The sequence below is a fragment of the Poecilia reticulata genome, chromosome 4 (assembly GCF_904066995.2).
Source record: "Poecilia reticulata chromosome 4, P_reticulata-male-v2, whole genome shotgun sequence".
NCBI lineage: Eukaryota > Metazoa > Chordata > Actinopteri > Cyprinodontiformes > Poeciliidae > Poecilia > Poecilia reticulata.
The window spans coordinates 2737193-2757142 of NC_088833.1; the positions used below are offsets into that span (position 1 = coordinate 2737193).

The 19950-nt window shown below is 45.7% G+C and overlaps 1 protein-coding gene and 1 long non-coding RNA gene across 3 annotated transcripts; one reads left to right on the forward strand and one right to left on the reverse strand.

Moving 5' to 3' along the window:
- The first annotated feature begins 406 nt into the window (after positions 1-406).
- tut4 (terminal uridylyl transferase 4) lies at positions 407-19226 on the forward strand. 2 transcript variants are annotated; one of them, XM_081605970.1, is made up of 30 exons: positions 407-555; positions 2214-2623; positions 4016-4140; positions 4684-4800; positions 5863-6040; positions 6118-6206; positions 6305-6356; positions 6744-6813; positions 6892-7018; positions 7511-7630; positions 7784-7978; positions 8836-9010; positions 9083-9468; positions 10129-10279; positions 10835-10921; positions 11453-11556; positions 11639-11696; positions 11774-11877; positions 11975-12064; positions 12394-12507; positions 12576-12653; positions 14359-14536; positions 14618-14665; positions 15382-15464; positions 15542-15657; positions 16421-16575; positions 17160-17260; positions 17519-18029; positions 18454-18627; positions 18709-19226. In XM_081605970.1, exons 2-30 carry the CDS (start codon positions 2248-2250, stop codon positions 18795-18797), a joined length of 4251 nt encoding a protein of 1416 aa, XP_081462096.1. In that variant the 5' UTR covers positions 407-555; positions 2214-2247; the 3' UTR covers positions 18798-19226. The 2 variants fall into 2 exon arrangements, with proteins under 2 accessions (XP_081462096.1, XP_081462097.1); XM_081605971.1 differs by lacking the exon at positions 407-555 and adding an exon at positions 562-862.
- On the reverse strand, positions 18414-19626 carry LOC145551381 (uncharacterized). Its single transcript, XR_014087187.1, has 2 exons — positions 19539-19626; positions 18414-18659 (listed from the first exon to the last, which is right to left on the reverse strand). It is a non-coding gene; the product is annotated as an uncharacterized LOC145551381 (long non-coding RNA).
- Positions 19627-19950: the final 324 nt, after the last annotated feature.

Genomic DNA, 19950 nt, shown 5'->3' on the forward strand with positions numbered 1-19950 from the left:
TAAAATCTATGCAGATTGTATACTTGGATTACATATTTTTCTATACTGTTGTTTCTTTTTAATATCTGTTTTTTAATTTTGTAAAATGAACTAAACTCAATTTTTTAATAATCTATTCAATTCTCTTCTATTGACCTGAAGTTCAGCTGTTAGCATGTCATGCTAGTTATAAGAGGCCTTTAGTTGATAATTAGACGGGGAAGACATGCGACAAATGTCGCCAGGCTGGGAATCGAACCTGGGACATCCGCGTCGACGACTGAGGCCTCCTTATGTGGACTGTGCTTTTATCCCCTACGCCACCACACACTCCCTAATAACGCATTTTTGAACTGAATTTAAAAAAAGGAGCCGGCTCCTTAACCGAGTGGGCACATCGAGTCGGGTCGGTCACGAACAGCACAATGCTAACTCCCACAGTGCAGCGGGGCAATGTATTAACATGGCGTCAGTGGTCGCTGTTCGGATCAGGGCCGTGGGATTGGAATAACAACATGTAAAACAGAACTATGAAGCCAACCAAACAATAATCCCGGATCAGCTTCAGCGCCCAGAGTGAGTTATTTTCCCGCTCTTTAGTGCCGTAATGCTGAGAGGCTTCCTGTTCTCAGGTGACCTGATGCTCTGTGGCATTTGGGTGCCAGTGTTATTTACGACCCGGGCATAGCAGTTAGCATCGGCTAGCCTTCAGCTAACTCGGCTACGCAAAGAGTCTCCAAGAAAGTCAGTTGAAAGTTGAAACGCAGCCAGAGGAGCGGGAACCCTTTCCTGGTTTTAACCCTTCTTTTTAATTAAACTTGTTACTCTTGCGGACCGGACGTTATGTGAGCTCCACCACCGCAGTCCTCCCTTCCCCCCGTCTGTAAGTTGTTAATTTCTGTCCTAAACACGCAACATGAAACCCAGGTGGTGCAAAAAAATGAACCTTAGCTTCACGTTAATGCTTCTAATGATCCAGCCTGACATTAATTGCTGCCAGTTTCGTTTTCGTTTCCATTGAAAGATCAGTTTCAACCTCACATGAAACTACTAACAGACAGGAAGTTTATTTTTATTTAACTATAATTACTACTGTTATTGTTATCGGCTTGGTTGTTTGTAATATCTAAATGAAGTGCATAACTAGGGATTTACTTGCTGCCAGTTCCAGTTTTACTTTTGAAGGATTTACAGTCTAACTGGTGTGAAACCAGTTCACGGTCTGCTGCACGCAAAAGCTGACAGACAGAAAATACAGAGAAAAAACTAAAGTAGGAAACATCAGGGTTGGTTTTTACCAAATGTTTCTGCGAATTTCCCAAAAAGAAGTTGGGAAATGTCAAAGTGTTTTATGTTTTCCACATCATAATGTAACTTATGTTTCTTTCTGTAGTTTTTTAAATTGTCTTTAAGCAATGAGTTTAGCTTTAAACACTTAAAATATGTATTTTTTGCTAGGCGGTAGCATGATGTTGAGGTGAAAACCTGATGGGATTGGTTGTAAAAGAAAAGAAACATGTTATTCACTTTAGCTGTAAAGAAAAAAACACATTTTGAGCAGATTAAATTTGGATGAGTTTATACATATGGAACCCTGAAAGGGACATGGGGTAAAATAAGCCTGCTGTAATATCTGCTGGTCTACTTTATATACAGTCACAAATGTCAAGTTTATACACATTTAAAGAGCCTCAGTGTTTATTATTATTAAATCTTTGGTGCAAAATATTGTAATATGAAGCTTATTGAATCATCAGGTTTATTTATATTTGGTGCAGTTGTTTCTCCGTACAAATGTCACAAATGTTTGTTTAAATACTTATGTCCACCATGATCCGTTTTAATTATTGTTGTTTTGTTTGTTTAAAATGTCTCCCAGTTTTAAATGTTCATTAGAATTTAAAGAGAAACTATTCTTGCATTATTATCTCATTATTATCGTTATATTACTTGAAAATTGTATGAAAACAATATTATTATTCTTTGCAATAAATTTATCGTCCAGCGAAACTCGTTAAATAAATAGTAAAACAAGATGGCCGCCCTCACCCTGAACCCAAAGAGTTAATTGGTGGAAAAAATCCTGACTTTCTAAAAATGATGTTTTCAAAACCAAACATGTGATTATTTAATAAAATAGATTTATGGCCCAGTGGGATCATATTGGTAATCGATGCACCGATCAGGCCGATACCGAAGACGATGCTGATGCTCTTTCTGGTTCTGGTGTTCAGGTCCGACTTGGTGGAGAGCAGCAGGACCGGAGCGATGGACGAGTCCGTCAGTTCAGTGAAAACGGTCAAACCGTCCCAGTCCAGAGGAGCCAAGGTGGCGTCCGCTCAGAAGCCAAACAAAGATGGCGTCAAGTCGGCGCTGCGCAGTAAGGAGAACCTCACCGCCGCCAAAGACGAGCGGAGCGGCGGCGGCGTGGCGGGCCGCACGGCGGCCGGCGCGTTCCCAGAAAACTCCCTGGAGAAGAAGAAAAGTCGCCCGTCCAGGCTGAGCGGCCGGACCGGTTCTGGGGAGAGAGGCAAAGGGAAGGCGGCCGACTCCACAACGGCCCAGCCAGCAGAGGGCGCTCCGGTTCCGCCCGTCACTCCTGAACGGGCGAAAGGCTCCGGGGGGACGAGAGAGAAATCCCACGGTGGGTCGACGGCTTCCGTCACGACGTTTAGTCAGCAGCTTTTCCCCTCCAGAGGAATCTGGATCGTGTGTGTGATGTGTGTGTGACGTCACGCAGGGGGGGGCAGGGGGGGCAGGGGGGTTGTGTCTGATGTGTGTGTGATGTCACACTGGGGGGGGTTATGTCTGATGTGTGTGTGACGTCACGCAGGGGGGGCAGGGGGGTTGTGTCTGATGTGTGTGTGACGTCACGCAGGGGGGGCAGGGGGGTTGTTTCTGATGTGTGTGTGATGTCACACTGGGGGGGGTTATGTCTGATGTGTGTGTGACGTCACGCAGGGGGGGCGGGGGGGGCAGGGGGGTTGTGTCTGATGTGTGTGTGATGTCACACTGGGGGGGGTTATGTCTGATGTGTGGTGACGTCACGCAGGGGGGCAGGGGGTTGTGTCTGATGTGTGTGTGACGTCACGCAGGGGGGGGCAGGGGGGTTGTGTCTGATGTGTGTGTGACGTCACGCAGGGGGGGCAGGGGGGTTGTGTCTGATGTGTGTGTGACGTCACGCAGGGGGGGGCAGGGGGGTTGTTTCTGATGTCTGTGTGATGTCACGCTGGGGGGTTTGTGTCTGATGTGTGTCTGTGTGTGTGACGTCACGCTCGAGGGGGGGGGGGGGGTTATGTCTGATGTGTGTGTGATGTCACGCTGGGGGTTTATGTCTGATGTGTGTGTGATGTCACGCTGGGGTGTTATGTCTGATGTCTGTGTGATGTCACGCTGGGGGTTTGTGTCTGATGTGTGTCTGTGTGTGTGACGTCACGCTGGAGGGGGGGGGCGGTTATGTCTGATGTGTGTGTGATGTCACGCTGGGGGGTTTATGTCTGATGTGTGTGTGATGTCACGCTGGGGGGTTATGTCTGATGTGTGTGTGATGTCACACTGGGGGGTTTGTGTCTGATGTGTGTCTGTGTGTGTGACGTCACGCTCGAGGGGGGGGGGGGGTTATGTCTGATGTGTGTGTGATGTCACGCTGGGGGGTTATGTCTGATGTGTGTGTGATGTCACACTGGGGGGGTTATGTCTGATGTGTGTGTGATGTCACGCTGGGGGGTTTGTGTCTGATGTGTGTCTGTGTGTGATGTGTGTGTGACGTCACACTGGGGGGTTTGTGTCTGATGTGTGTCTGATGTGTGACGTCACACTCGAGGGGGGAGGGGGGGGTTATGTCTGATGTGTGTCTGTGTGTCTGATGTGTGTGTGACGTCACACTGGGGGGTTTGTGTCTGATGTGTGTCTGTGTGTGATGTGTGTGTGACGTCACACTGGGGGGGTTTATGTCTGATGTGTGTCTGATGTGTGTGTGACGTCACACTGGGGGGGTTTGTGTCTGATGTGTGTCTGTGTGTGTGTGTTTCTGCAGCGGTGAAAGCTGCGTCTGCGCAGGCGGGGGACGAGGCGCAGCTGGCGGAGGAGGCGGAGCAGCAGCTGGGTCTGCGGCAGGTGGAGGAGCGGCTCCACAGAGATCACATCCACCGGGTCACCAAGGTAACGCGCTCACATAACCTGACAGATTACCGATCCATCCTTAATCCGCAACGCCAAACTGAGAAACTAAGTGCACCCATACATACTTGTTTTTTTAAATCTTTCTCTTTCTCACTGATTATTTCTGTTTTTATTTTAATTATGTGAAGCACTTTGAAATGCCTTGCTGCTGAAATGTGCTATACAAATAAAATTTGATTGATTGATTGATTGACTTATCATTAAAACCTGATCCGGTTACTATAGAAACGGTTCTGGTCGGTTTGGAGCCATGAGCTCAGACAGGGAGGAAAACGCTGCTGCTCCCGTTTCCTCCATGTTTCCCTCCTGAGTCGTATCGATCTGGTGTCGATCGCATCGCTTTTATTATATCCCGATCAGTCAAGCCTTTACAGAGGGTGCACTTTCTATTTTTCTGCTACTCAATAATGTGTTCATAACGCTAACCGGCCTAGAAACGTGTGTCTAGATCAGCAGCTCTTTGCCAGCCTGTTTGTAGACAACATGCGGTCGCGTTGCTAACGGAGCCTCCCTGTTCCCCAGCCGTGCCCTGAGTACCCAAACTACCAGTACTTATGCAGAGTTTGCTCTGTGCACATCGAGAACGTCCACGGCGCCTACAAGCACATCAAGGAGAAACGCCACAAGAAGAACATGACGGTTCGTACCAGATGTTCATGTGTTCACAACCTTTAACTGTGTTTGTTACCAACATGGAAACGTAAAAATCCAGAATTAGTTTCTGGAAACGGAAACAAAGTGACGCGTTCGCTGAAAACTGATTTTATTTTAGTTTTTGTTTCATTTGGTATCTGTTGCCGTACTAATAAACTTAGTTTATTAAAACTAATGGAAGCAGAAATGGAGAAAACATTTTTATTAACTGAAATAAGAATGAATGAATGAATGAATGAATGAATGAATGAATGAAGCTGACTGAACAACATCGATATGTTTATAACACTAAAATTATTGATGTCCTTCGTTTTTGTGTTAATTTAATCCTGATGTGAATTTTATTTAATTTTTCTGCACATGAGCAGCTAACATCAGATTAATTTGCTCCATAAACCTCTAAATAATATTCAACTAAAAATGGCCAATAAACGCACTTTAAAAACTAATTAGAACTAACTAAACACAAAGTCTCAGTGAAATTAAACCGAACTATAAAGAAAAACCCGTCTGGATCCGTAACGATCAGCTGCATCAACGTCCTGGTTGGGATTTAAATTCATGTTTTTTTTCGGCTTCCTGCTCCAGGTTTAGTAGATAATTTGCTGCTGCACTTTAAAACTTTTGTGCGCCATTAAAAAAGGTATTAGATTTTTATTTTTTTTGTGAGCTGCGTCTTTTAGAACCAGGACCAAACATGTAGAAGCTGCTTTCAGCTTCTATGCTCCACAAATCTGGAGCAAACTTCCAGAAAACTGCAAAACAGCCGAAACCCTGACTCCTTTAAATCCAGGCTGAAACCAGCTGCGTGGATCTGAACGTAACAAATGAAACTCCAACACTGTGACGCGTAAAATGTCATATTTCAGTAGTTTGAACTTTGAACTGCCTTGTTGCTGAAACGTGCGACACTAATAAAGTTTTATTTGATTTGAGGAATTGTAATTACTGTAATTAAGAAAGCAACTTGTAGGCTAGATAAGTGAAAACAGTTGATGGTCGTTAACTTCGCCCGTCTGGTTGGCGCTGTGGCGGCGCCCCCTGCAGGAGAAGCAGGAGGAGACGGAGCTGCGCGCGCTGCCGGCGCCCTCTGCTGGCCAGCTGCGGGCGGTGGACGCCGTCGTCATGGAGACGGCCAGGCAGCAGGGGATCTCAGAGCGGGACTTCGAGGAGCGGGCGTCCGTCGTGGCGCGGATGGAGGAGGTCATAAAGACGCACCTGTCAGGTCGGGCTCCCGGTGGTGACATCATCAGCTGGTTGTGACATCATCGGCTCAGACTGAGATCTGGTGTTTCTCTGCAGCCTGTTCCCTGCGGCTCTACGGCTCCTGTCTCACACGGTTCGCCTTCAAGACGAGCGACATCAACGTCGACGTCACCTACCCGTCCCCCGTCAGTCCGAGGCTCATTCTGCTCGCGGTTTTATTTCTATTCTGTTGGTTTTATTTCTATTTCTACCGCGAGGCTCATTATTCACCTTCTTTCTTCAGATGACGCAGCCTGAGGTTCTGATTCAGGTTCTGGAAATCCTCAAGAACAGACGTAAGTTTTTCTTCTTCTGCTTCATTTTATTGTTGGAAATTTAGACAAAATATCAGAAAGGAGCAGAGTCGGACTATTGTTTTGTTTTATTTTGAGAATAAAGGCGTAAAATCATCAGAATAAACTAAAGTAGCTTCTCAAAGCGTTCCTGCTCTTTCTGCTTCATTTCTCCTAATATTTACTTTATTTTTTACATTTTTACAACTTTGTCGTGTGACTTTATCCTCATATTTCGAGTTTAACCTGGTAATAATTCGAACTTTATTATTATTGAATATCATGACTTTATTCTTGTTTCTTAGTTTGTCCCAAATCCTCCGTCGTCACAGTTATTAATGATTCCTGTTTGTTTGGAACATAATCTGACGTTTTCTTGCTTCCTGTTAGCTGAATACTCGGAGGTCGAGTCGGATTTTCACGCCAAAGTTCCCGCCGTGTTCTGTCGGGATCGCAGCAGGTGAGAGAATCTGGGTTTTTATCACCATGAGCCTCCAGGCCGGCCGCTTCAGTTTCTCTGGTTTCTGTTTTTGCTCAGCGGCCTGATCTGTAAAGTGAGTGCAGGAAATGATGTCGCCTGCCTCACCACCAATCACCTGGCTGCTCTGGCTAAACTGGAGCCCAGACTGGTTCCACTGGTCCTGGCCTTCCGCTACTGGGCGAAGGTAAGGATGGCGCCCCCTGCTGGTGTTTCTGAGGCAGAGGAGGCCAGAGACCTTCATCTGCTGTAAGGTGGAGGTCAGCTGGTGCAGCTGCTAGCTGTTAGCCGTTAGCTAGCACTCAGAGCTGTTTCCGCTCTCAGTGAGAAAGAAGCTGAAGATGAAAACATTTACTTCATTTCTGTTTTCCGTTAATTTCGGAAAACGGACAGATTTGAATGTTTTTGTGTAGAAAATGTCAGCAAAGCTCTACTTACATTATCAGCCGTTAAACTGATGAACCTCAAACTGTTTTTTTTCCTTTGGTGAAAATATCTGAACCAAAACTCTGTTTAGTTTAATGATTTATATGTAACAAAATGAACCTCTGACACTAAATCCTCATAATAAGTCACTCAAAGCGGCACGCTGTGCTTTAATTCAATAGAATCAGTTTAAAACCAGACGATGACGGAACAGTTCAATGAAAATGTGTTTCTTGTGTTTGTTTCCGTCCAGCTGTGTCACATCGACTGCCAGGCCGAAGGCGGCATCCCGTCGTATTCCTTCGCCCTCATGGTCATCTTCTTCCTGCAGCAGAGGAGCGATCCCATCCTCCCCGTCTACCTGGGGTCCTGGGTGGGAGAATCGCAAAAACACTGGATTTTATGCAACTTTACAGACAGAAAAAGGAATAATTATTAAAGAATAATTTTCTCTTAACAGCAAACCTGCAGAGTAAAAGTGGATTTTTCTGAGAAGCCTCTCTAGCCTCTGATTCGTCTGTTCCAGATCGACGGCTTCAGCGTGAAGCGAGTGGACGAGTATCATCTGACGGGAATAGTTCTGGACATGTTCGTGAAGTGGGAGCACCGACCTCCGACCTCCACGGAGGGACGAGGGGAGAACCGGAACGAATCCAAAGCAGAAGGAGGATCGAAGCCGGAGCAGAAGAAGTTTGAAGACACTCGCCACACAGAGGGCCTGGTGAGTTTTCACTGCTGGTAACATTTGTTACGTCTTCAGCTGCTGTGGTTCTGAGTCAAACCAGCCTGTTCCCCTCCTGGCCTGTGGGGGCGCTGCACCAAGAACCACTGAAGGAAACGACACAAAAACTTCTGAAGACACTGAGAGCAACTTCCTTCTTCAGAAAATAGAAACAACAATGGAGTAGAGTCATGTTTTAGCGATTATTTGAATTTGCCAAAAGATCACAGGTCATTTCTCCTGCTAGTGCTAAGCTAGCACTCTTGTTTTGGTTGTATTTACCCAGAATGCCCTGCACTGGAGTCCACTTCCTGCTTTTGGAGTGGTCTCCAGTCCGCTTGGTGTTCACATTCAAACTGCATCAGTGTTCACTTCAGCCGAACCCAGACGGAGGTTTGCAGGCGGACTGAAGTTAGCTTCTCAGGTCGGTTAGCATCACGCCTCCCCCAACGAACCGGACTCTCTAGACAAACGGACTGGAGTCTGATTAAACCGGCTTAACTTGTAACACGTTTCAAAGTCCGTTGTGGTGAGACTAAGGATTTTTATTCATTTATTTCCCAGCCCTACCGCAGGGCATTCTGGGTAAAAACAACCAAAACAAACATGCTAGCCTAGAGTTAGAAAAATTAGTCTAGGTCTTTTACGGAAAAGAAATCCTCTAACCAATTTCATGAAGAAGGAAGTTGCTCTCAGTGGTTCTTGGTGCAGCGCCCCCACAGGCCAGGAGGGGAACAGGTCGCTCACAGGGTTTGGTTGGTTTGAAGTGGAAAATGTAAAAAATGTTGCAATTTTGGTCTCCAGTCGGACCGGTTCTACTGCTCTCCCTCAGTCTGACTCTGGCTGCTTCCTCTCAGAGCCGCCTGATGCTGGGCGAAGGGAAAGGCGCGTCGCTGGGCCAGCTGTGGCTGGAGCTCCTCCGTTTCTACACGCTTGAGTTTCCTCTGGAGGAGAACATCATCAGCATCCGCCTGAAGGAGCTCCTCTCCCGGGACGCCAAGAACTGGCCCCGCCGCCGGCTCGCCATCGAAGGTGAGAACGACCCGAGTCGCAGAACCGGCTGGGAAGAACCGCAGGAACTCACGTCTTGTTTTCTGGCTCCAGATCCGTTTGCCCTGAAGAGGAACGTTGCGCGGAGCCTGAACAGCCAGATGGTGTTCGAGTACATCCAGGAGCGTTTCCGCAGCGCCTACAAATACTTCGCCTGTCCTCAGAGGAGAGGCGCCAAGAAGACGGGAGACGGACGGAGACCGGAGGGACAGGAGGACGACGAGAAACCTGAGGGAAGTCAGAGAGAGGACGACAGCGGGGACGAAGAGGACGGCTCGGACCTGGAGAAGAGCCTGGACGATTTGGTTCTGAACGATGGCAGCAAACCGTCGTCGCCCAAAGGGCTGCTGGACAGCGAGGAAGAGGAGGAGGAGGAAGAGGAGGAGGGAACTGCTGACCTGCACTACGTGTTCGATAAGATGATTTTCACTGGCGGGAAGGTAAATCGCACATTGAAGAGCTGGACAAGATGGCTGAAAACCTCCACATCAGATCTTTAAGATGATTTTCAGGCCCAGTTTTAAAACGTTCTGCTGTCAAAATGACAATATTATTGATTATCGCAATAATTTCTGGGACAAATTATCGTCCAGAAAAGTTATTTATGACCAAACAACAATAAAGACGTAAAATTACCAGAATAAAGTCGTTGAAAAAATAAAAATGTTGAGCATCTTGTGAAGTTATACCTCAGTATAAGTTTTACAGCTAATATTCAAATCTTTTAACACATAAGCATCAAATTATTATTATAATAATTATTATTATTAGTAGCAGGACTTTGAAACAATCATGCAAACAACTATTGTGAAGAATTACACTAAACTTTTTAACTTATTCAAACTGTTTTTTCTAAACGTTTTTGATTATTTTTCTGGTAAAATGTTTTTTTTTGTTTTGAATATTATGACTTTGCTCTCGTAATTTAACAAAACTTCTCGTATCTTGATTCTCCGATGTGCAGCTAGCAGAAGGGATGATTTAAATAAAAGCCACTTTTTAAAACAATAATTTCTGTAGTTTGTAATTTATTAAACTAAATTTAATAAAATCAGATTTTATCACGATACCTGAATTTTGTCCGGTTTTTGTGCCTCCAGCCTCCGACCGTCGTCTGCAGCATCTGCAAGCGGGACGGCCACCTGAAGGACGATTGTCCCGAAGACTTCAAGAAGATCGAGCTGAAGCCGCTGCCTCCCATGAGCGAGCGATTCAGGAACATTCTGGACGGACTCTGCAGATTCTGCTTCTGTACGTACAGCCAGCTGACGCTGAAGCTAATGCTAACAGCAGTGATGCTAACGCTTACAGCAGCGATGCTAACGCTTACAGCAGCGATGCTAACGCTTACAGCAGCGATGCTAACGCTTACACCAGCGATGCTAAAGCTAACAGCAGCGATGCTGATGCTAATGCTAACAGCAGCGATGCTAATGCTAACAGCAGAGAGGCTAACGTTAATAGCAGCGAAGCTAACGCTAACAGCAGCGGTGCTAACTAACAGCTGTGAAGCTAACGCTAGCAGCTGTGAAGCTAATGCTAGCAGCAGTGATGCTAATGCTAACATCAGCGAAGCTAACGCTAACAGCAGCGGTGCTAACTAACAGCAGTGAAGCTAATGCTAACAGCGGTGAAGCTAAAGCTAACAGCAGCGATGCTGACGCTAACAGCAGCGATGCTAACGCTAACATCAGCGATGCTGACGCTAACAGCAGCAATGCTAACGCTAACAGCAGCGATGCTAACGCTAACAGCAGCGATGCTAACAGCAGTGAAGCTAACGTGCTCCTGGCTGAATCGTTGCAGATAAACTGTCGCCGTCGCACATCGAGCAGCAGAACCGGGAGCAGATCCTGGCTGGGCTGGAGCGGTTCATCAGGAAGGAGTACAACGGTGAGAACACGGCCAAACCCACAGCTACTGATGGAGATTTGTCCTTAACAACAAGATCAATTATAAAATGAAACATAATCAAATAGAACATTTAACTAAATTTATAAAATAAGTAAATGACATAAAAATAAAGTGCTTCCTTCTGGATCATTGACAACCACTTACACTGAAAAAACACAAAACCAAAGTGAATTTGGTCGAATATCTCAGTACATTTGAAATAACACAAAACTAACTTTTCATTAAGATATGAAAGTTTGTTTTAAGGCATTTATTCCTTAATGTTGGTGATAAAGTTCTGGTTCTACTGAAAGATTATTTCACTGACATGATTTAAGAATAAAAAATTTAATTTATTGACTCATTCAGTCCCAAACTGGCAGGATTAAAGTTATTTTTACTATTAAAACTCTTGAGTTTCTCCTCAAACTTGAACTTTTCCAGTTAATCCGATTATTAACTCGTCTTTTGTCGTCTTTAGACGTAAATAAAACTATTAGTCTGACGCTTTCTGACGTCTCTCTGCTGCAGATAAAGCCCAGCTCTGCTTATTCGGCTCTTCCAAGAACGGGTTTGGTTTCCGTGACAGCGACCTCGACATCTGCATGACCCTGGAGGGTCACGAGACGGCGGAGGTGGGCGGGTTCAGAGCAGACGTTAGACGGAACGAGCCCGCCTGCGTGTCGTAACCCGGTGTTCTCTTTCATTTCTGAACAGAAGCTGAACTGTAAGGAAATCATCGAAGGCCTCGCCAAGGTGCTGAAGAAGCATGCAGGTGAGTTCAGCTGATTGGCTGGTTGGTTTTTATTACGTTTTCCACTGATGTTGCCCCATACCTCCCTTGCTGCTCAGGTCTGAGGAACATCCTGCCCATCACCACAGCCAAAGTGCCTATCGTGAAGTTTGAACACAGACAGAGCGGTTTGGAGGGAGACATCAGCCTCTACAACACGCTGGTCAGTGGCGGACCACGTTTCCCAGCATGCTCTGCAGGAACCTCCTTCCTTCCTCTCCAGACGTCTCTGAACTCATTTGGACAAATTGTTTGTTTAGGCTCAACACAACACCAGGATGCTGGCGACGTACGCAGCGCTGGACCCCCGGGTCCAGTTCCTGGGATACACCATCAAGGTGTTCGCAAAGGTTTGTTAAGAAACGTTTAAATCATCGGTAACAGTTTATCTACTGAGCAGAAGACGACAGGGAAGAGTCTATGGACGAAATAATGTCACCTTTAATGCAACTTTGCTTTTATAGCATCATTATTTAGTGAATATTTTTGCATTGTTGGTAAATAATTAAACTTTTAATGTAAAGTTGCATCCAAACAAAAGTGAATAATAAACATTTTAAATCAGTTCAGGTGTTTATTGTGCATCAGATCAGCTGATGCTGGAGCCGATCTTCTCCAGACGTTCCTCCAGTTTTTCTGCTAAACTTTAGTTGGACTCTGACGGTCTGTGTCTCCTCAGCGCTGCGACATCGGCGACGCCTCCAGAGGAAGCCTCTCGTCTTACGCCTACATCCTGATGGTTCTCTACTTCCTGCAGCAGAGGCAGCCGCCGGTCATCCCCGTCCTGCAGGAGGTAAAAACCCTCTGATCTTTGACCTTTGGCCTGAAACGTGAGCTAACCTTTCAGCTTCCCTGCTCCAGATCTTCGACGGTCAGACGGTTCCCCAGCGGATGGTGGACGGCTGGAACGCTTTCTTCTGTGACGACCTGGACCAGCTGGTGAGGATTCTCTGACATCCGGTCTGAGGCAGGGCTGGACGATAAATCGCCAACAATATGTGTCAATCGGACACCTGATCGATATCTACAGTAGGGCTGAAACGATTCCTCGAGTGATTCGAGTACCTCAATTATTAAAATTCCTCGAGGAAAATCGACCTGCCTCGAAGCTTCGTTAATTTATGTTTTATCATTTAGCGCACCGTGTTTCAGCCGGAACATTATTTGCGTTGCGCGGAGCTCTGACTTCCGCCTCTGAGTTGTTGACGGAAGCTACGTGTTAGCGGCATAACGTCCAATCTTCAAGTTCGGCCCGCGGGGATTTTACTGATTGGTGATAATTCCGGGTTTTCATCGTTTTTGTGGGACCAATAAACATCCTTAAAATGACCGGCGCGATGCTGGGAGTCCGGCAGCCTTTCTGCTCCGGAGCTGCTGGTTGAACGGCGGGAAGAAGCTGAGGAGGATTTCTACAGGTGAGCGGAGAGACTGAACATGGCGGGCGGCTGAGGGTTGATGCTTACAGGGTAAGAGCAGCTTTACGGACGAACCGCACAATAAACTTATATCATCCCGGTCTGAACAAACGGGAGGCGGAACATGGCTGGTAGATGAGTTTCTGAACGGAGGAGCCGTAAATATCCCGTGTTTCTCCCCCGGTCTACAAAAAAGCAACTGGTAGGGAAGCTCAAATGTGGAAAAAATAGACTGATGTTGATATCCGATAGTAACACTGGTGTTATGGAAGATTTACCAATATTTTATTTCATAATTGTTTTTATCCGATTACTCGATTAATCGTAAGAAAAATCTATAGATTACTGGATTACTAAAATAATCGTTTACAACAGCCCTAATCTACAGACATCTGATAGAATATTCACTGAGCTTTGATCCATAACCGCACAGCATTCTGGGGGATGTAGGCAGAGGGAAGACTTTAGCTGCTCCACCTCTCACGGCGAGTGAAGCCGGGTTGGAGTCAACTAACTCACTCACTCTTTGGTTGCTTCAACGGCCTGCTGGGTAAAAAGCAGTTTGAAGTTCCCCTCTGAATCCGGTTGCCTAGCAACGGCCTGCTGGGTAAAAAGCAGTTTGGAGTTCCCTTCCAACTCCGGTTGCCTAGCAACGGCCTGCTGGGTAAAAAGCAGTTTGGAGTTCCCTTCCAACTCCGGTTGCCTAGCAACGGCCTGCTGGGTAAAAAGCAGTTTGGAGTTCCCTTCCAACTCCGGTTGCCTAGCAACGGCCTGCTGTGTAAAAAGCAGTTTGAAGTTCCCCTCTGAATCCGGTTGCCTAGCAACGGCCTGCTGGGTAAAAAGCAGTTTGAAGTTCCCTTCCTTCCAACTCCGGTTGCCTAGCAACGGCCTGCTGGGTAAAAAGCAGTTTGAAGTTCCCTTCCAACTCCGGTTGCCTAGCAACGGCCTGCTGGGTAAAAAGCAGTTTGGAGTTCCGCTCTGAATCCGGTTGCCTAGCAACGGCCTGCTGGGTAACTTGCGCAGCAGCAGTTTCAAGTTTCCTCACTGTCGCTTGTAACTGCTTAAAAATAAGAAAAACAGCATAAAGTGAAAACTGGATGAAAGGGGAAAGACAGATATTTCAATATTTAATTTCAGATATTTAAAACGAATAAACTCGTCAATAATTATCGGCTGGTGTGACACGATTACATGGCGGCAGGTTTCTCAGCCTTGTTCTTGTCGCGCAGCGTCAGCGGCTGGCCGACCAGCAGCCCAACACCGAGTCGGTGGGGGAGCTGTGGCTCGGCCTGCTTCGCTTCTACACCGAAGAGTTCGACTTCAAGGAGCACGTCATCAGCATCCGGCAGCACAAACGCCTCACCACGTTCGAGAAGCAGTGGACCAGCAAATGCATCGCCATCGAAGGTGACCGGGCCGCTTTGCTTTCACCTGCTGCTGAGCTCCGCCGGCGGTTCGATTAACTTTTAACATGTTTTCTGTTCCCAGATCCGTTTGACTTGAATCATAATCTCGGTGCTGGAGTGTCGCGTAAAAGTAAGTCTGAAAAGCAAAACTCACGTTTATTAAATCTGCACTTCATCAGCCGTACATCATCTGAGATACTTTAGAGGTCAAATGAAACCAGAGCTGAACCAGCAGATGCAGTTTGATGAGTAAAAACTAAAGATTCATCTCACCGAATGAAGCAAATATGTTAAATGAATCCAGTTCGCAGAAAAATCTGTTTTTTTCTTTTCACAGATGGGGCAAATATTTAAAAACATACTTTTATGAAAGTTACACTTTGCAGCTTCAATGTTTCCAGTCTGTTCTTTTTTTTGACTGAATATATTTTCACATTTAACTAGTTTTTATGTATTATCCGTTTATATTTTCTGTTGTATCGTCTTTATTACAGCGGAGGCCAGAGCCAAGTTTATCACCGCGTACAAGACGATGCTAGAAAAGCTTTAAACAAAACTTATTTCAGTTCGATTCAGCATGGAATTGATTCTAGTTATCAAAAAGTATCAAAGTTCAGTGTTTTATTCAGCGTTTCTGCATTTGGAGTTTGGTTTGGATTTTATTTGTGCCAGTAGAATGACAGTGGGCTGAGGACTGAGCCCTGAGGAACCCCTCGTCCATTTCCAAACAGTTCGATTTGAACAATTCAGATTCATCAGATGTTTTTTATTATTAGTTCTGCACAGATTTAGTTAGCTTAGCATCTTCAGATTTTAAGCCGGATGGATTTTTTTTCCACCCCTCAGTGACGAACTTCATCATGAAGGCGTTCATCAACGGGCGGAAGCTGTTCGGAACGCCGTTCATTCCCATCCCCGGCACCGAAGTGGTACGTTCCTCCACGCTTTCCCTCCCAGGCGTCCTGATGAACCGGGGGGGTTAAATCTGCGCCGCCTTCCTCTGCAGGAATACTTCTTCGACTCGAAGGTGCTGACCGACGGCGAGCTGGCGCCCAACGACCGCTGCTGCCGGATCTGCGGGAAGATCGGACATTACATGAAGGACTGCCCGAAGAGACGCAGGTCGTCCTCTGACAGCTTGTCCTTTACGCTGAAGGCAGCAGGAGGAACAACTTTATGCTTTAACTGGTGTTCAAAGTGTGGTCCGGGGGCCATTTGTGGCCCTTCGACTGATTTTTCTGTGGTCCGACTGCAATTCAAGAATGACACAAATCTGATCTGTTTAGAGTTGGTGCTTGATGCAGATGCACTGCAAAAACACAAAGTGTTCCTGATCAATTTCTAGTGCAAACATTACGATGGGAGTAACACAAAATTAATTTTTGAAATTATTTCACTTACAACTTGGGAAAAATGTTATAAGTGAAATAATCTGAAGATGGATTGAAACAAGCTTCTGTTTCTACCTGAAGTTACTTGCAGAAAAGTTTCTTGGAAATTTGTTAGATTGAAAAGTTGAAACTCAGGAAAATTTACAAAAGTCAAAAATGTTCAATTTTACAAGCTCCAATCATTAAAAAACTTTTTTTTTCTCAAATTCCTGACGTTTCAAACTCAGACGTTATTTTTTCTGCTTGTTTTTCTTTCTCTTTTTGACTTTAATGCACCAAAATCAGCTTTTTCTAATTGATTAAACTCAACTTTTAAAGCAAACACTTTGAAAGAAAGTGACCCAAACCCTGTTCTTATTCTGGGAATAAATTAGTTGAATCAAACCAAAAGTAAAGTGAGAACTAAAAGTCTTTCTCGCAGTGAAACGGTCATTTGGTGAAAAGCTTTTCACACGCTGCAGGTTTTTATTTGTTCTTCTTGTTTTGTCCTTCAGGGTGAAGAAGAAGGAAAACGAGAAGGACGAGGACAACAAGGAGGACGAGCGGGAGCCGAAGGACAGACGCTGCTTCCAGTGCGGGGACATGGGACACGTCCGGCGGGACTGTCCCGAGAACCGCCACCTCAAGCAGAGGAACGCCGCCGCCCCCAGTAAGCAGAGGGCCGTGCGTCAGTAAAAACACTCCCCAGGTCCAGCAGCTCCTTTCTGCTGCTTTGTTTTGTGAAAGCTAGAGGTCAAAAGGTCAATCAGGCCAATTTGGTGTCAACCAACTCATTTTATAGATATTAATGAAAAATGGCTTCCAAATTCTTCCATCCTGGGTAAAAACAACCGAAACTCGCTGGTGGGAGAAATGACTGATGGTTTTAAGCCAAAAGCTAAAATCTGACGCCTCCATTTTAGTTTACATTTTCTGAAGAAGGAAGCTGCGCTCAGCGTCTTCAGAGATTTTGGTGCAGCGCCCCCACAGGCCAGGAGGGGAACAGGTTTTTCAGAGCGTTTGAGAACCACAGCAGCTGGAACCGTAACAAATGTTACAACTTTGGTCCAAAATCGAACTGAATCTACCAAATTATCAGATGGAAAAACAATCTGTGACATAAAAGTTCCAAACTGTCGGGTACGGTGTGGTATCTGTGATGCTGTGGGCCTCTTCCTGATACAGCTGACAGCTGTGATGGAGCTGCAGGGCTGGACATGAATGAAAAGCTGTTGTTTCTGCGTTTCGCTGCAGCTCCTCTGATGGTGCGCAGCGTGGTGAACTCCCAGTCCATCCCCATCCCGGCGGCGGCGGCGGCCGACTCTCCGGGAAGAACCAGACAACCTTCTGAATGTGTGAGTTCAAACCGCTCGGTCCGTTTGCTTCACATCCTGAAAAATGCTTCAGCTTGAATTTGTTTTTCAAGGTTTGTAATAAAATGCATAATTAAAAACCTAAATTTAGAAGATTAGACTGTTGATACTCAGGAAATTGTAACTTTTTTTTTGGAAAAATATTTGGCTTTTCAAACTTGGAGATGCCCTGACGCTCCGTCACATTAGTGTTTACGGTTATCGTTTATGCATCACGGCTCTCTGCTCCGGTTCTTTCAGTCGGACAGTCGTCAGACTCCGCCCTACTCCCCGCAGCCCGCCGCCGTCCCCCACGGCTCCCCGCTGTCCTCCGGCTCCCCCCAGACGTCCCACAGTAAACCCGGCTGCGTCGGCCCCCCCCAGGTCCCGCTGTCCCTCTTCAGCTTCCCCTCCTCCCACCCGGGCCAGTTCCACCCCGCCGCGCTCGGCGCCCTGGGGCTGCTGCCCTCCCACCAGTCCCACATCGCCTCTTCCTCCTGGCCCATCCACGGCCCCGTCCTCGCCTCGGCCTCCGCCGGCGGCCTGTCGCCGCCCGGCCTGACCTTTGCCCTGCGCTCCGTGTCGGGGAACGGCAGCCCCACGGGAACGGGCGGCGGCGGCGGCTCCGTGAACCTGAACGACCCGAGCATCATCTTCGCCCAGCCGGCAGCGGGGCGGCAGATGGGCATGGCGCCGGGTCGGGACGGACAGTGGCACAACCACATGGCGCAGCCGGGGTCGCTGATGGGAAACGGCACGGTGGTGAAGTCAGGTACTTCCTGTTTGCTGACTCAGCTGCAGCTTCATGCTAATCCGTTATGTTCACACCAGCAAAGGTTGATCTTTGTTTTACAGCTTCTCTAACATTTTTCCCATAAGGGAAGTAATTTGCCAGTGGAACTAGAACTTTTTCATCAATATTAAGAAATTATTTACTTAAAACAAGTTTCCACATCTTGCTAAAAATAATGCGCAAGTTAGTTTTGTCTTATTTAAACGGTACTAAGATATTTGCACCAGAAACTAGATAAAAATGCTGAGTAAGAGTTAGATTTTTTGCAGTGTAGTACGTAAAACAAGCATCAAAGAAACACAAAGTGGTTCCTTTCATTCCTGAATTATCCAGATGTTCACTTCAGAAGATTACAGGAATGTCTGAGAAATAAAAACATTTGTTTTAATATTTTTCGTCACAGAACCGGGCCACCAGGTCCAGTTTGAAGGTGTGAGCCAGGGCTCGCGGCTGTGGGAGCACAACAAACCGCCCCAGTTCAGCCTGTCTCCCTCCTGGCCCTACCGGATGCCGCAGAACTTCATCCAGCAGGGCGGCGGCGGCGACTTCCAGCCCGGGAAAACCTTCCTGGCTCCAGGTCGGACCACGGGATTCCAGGAGCTCAATGGTCTGCAGGGGAAATGAGCTGTTTTACTGATTCTGTTCTCCTGTTTTAAAGGTTCTGTGGTGCATCCCAATCCGAACTTCCCACTGGTTCCTCATGTTCGGCATCCAGTCAACATGAATTACATCCAGCAGAAGAAATGATTTTAATTAGAGTTCTTGGTCAGTAATAGAGCAAAATCATGTACTCTTTGCATCAACTGACCACATGGACAATTTTAAGAAGAAGAAAAAAATGAATTTTATCATTTTTGTACAGTTTTTATGTTTTACTTTTTGGGTCTCATTACATTGATTTGTGATACAAATGTTAAATATTTTAATGCCCCCGTTTTTGAGGGGGTTAAAAAAAAAAAGTGTTTTTATTTTATGTGTAAAGGAGGATAAATTGTAAACCTTTATTTTTACTAGCTGTATTCATACTTTGCTTGCTGAAAGATGAAGGCTTTGAATAGATGTTTGTTTTTAAAACAACCTAACGTGTCAGTATGTAGTGCCAAAAGCAAGAAAAAAGGGGAAAAAAAGAAAAATACGAAGAAAAAGCTGCAAAAAAATAAAGAAAAAAGCAAACAAGTCTGGTGTTGCTCTTCATTACTTACAAGAGGACAAGAAAAGCTGAAACAGTTTTAGAAATGCAGCCTAGTAATAACTAGAAATGGTGTTTAATTCAGGACATAAAAAATGCTAAGTGGATGCTAACTTTTAGCAAAAACTTTAGCTAGCGTTCAGCACACTTAATAGTTTCCCCTAAATTAATATTTCTGGATAAATTCTAAACTGACTGTTTAGTAAACTTTCATTTGAATAAAGTTCAACATCTTGAGTTTTGGTTGTCGCATGTTAAGAAATCTGCCAGTAATTACACGGTCATATTCATGCTCTTACTTTGAAGTGGGTGAAAACTGTTTGAGCGTCACTTCCGTTTCCTGACTTCACGTTTTTCCTTTTTTTTCCCCCCTTAAAAACAAGAAACATACAGAAACGAAATGTAACGATGACGGTAGAGAATAAGATGAAAACAAATACATTAGTTTAGGTTATAGAACATGTAGTCGTAGTATTTTAAGGGTAGATATTTGAATGGAGGCTAGCTAACCCGTTAGCACTAGCTTCCGTTAAATAACGTTTGTGAACTTCGAAGACAAAACCAGAAGTTTGCGAGAATCAGAGAAGAAATACTGGACACACAGCATTTAGCACATGAGTTTGTAGATAAAAGCTCACACACAGAGATAAAGATTTGAGTTTATGGGAAGTGTACGGAAAAATTAGGCATAGAGTCACAAGGCAAGACCCA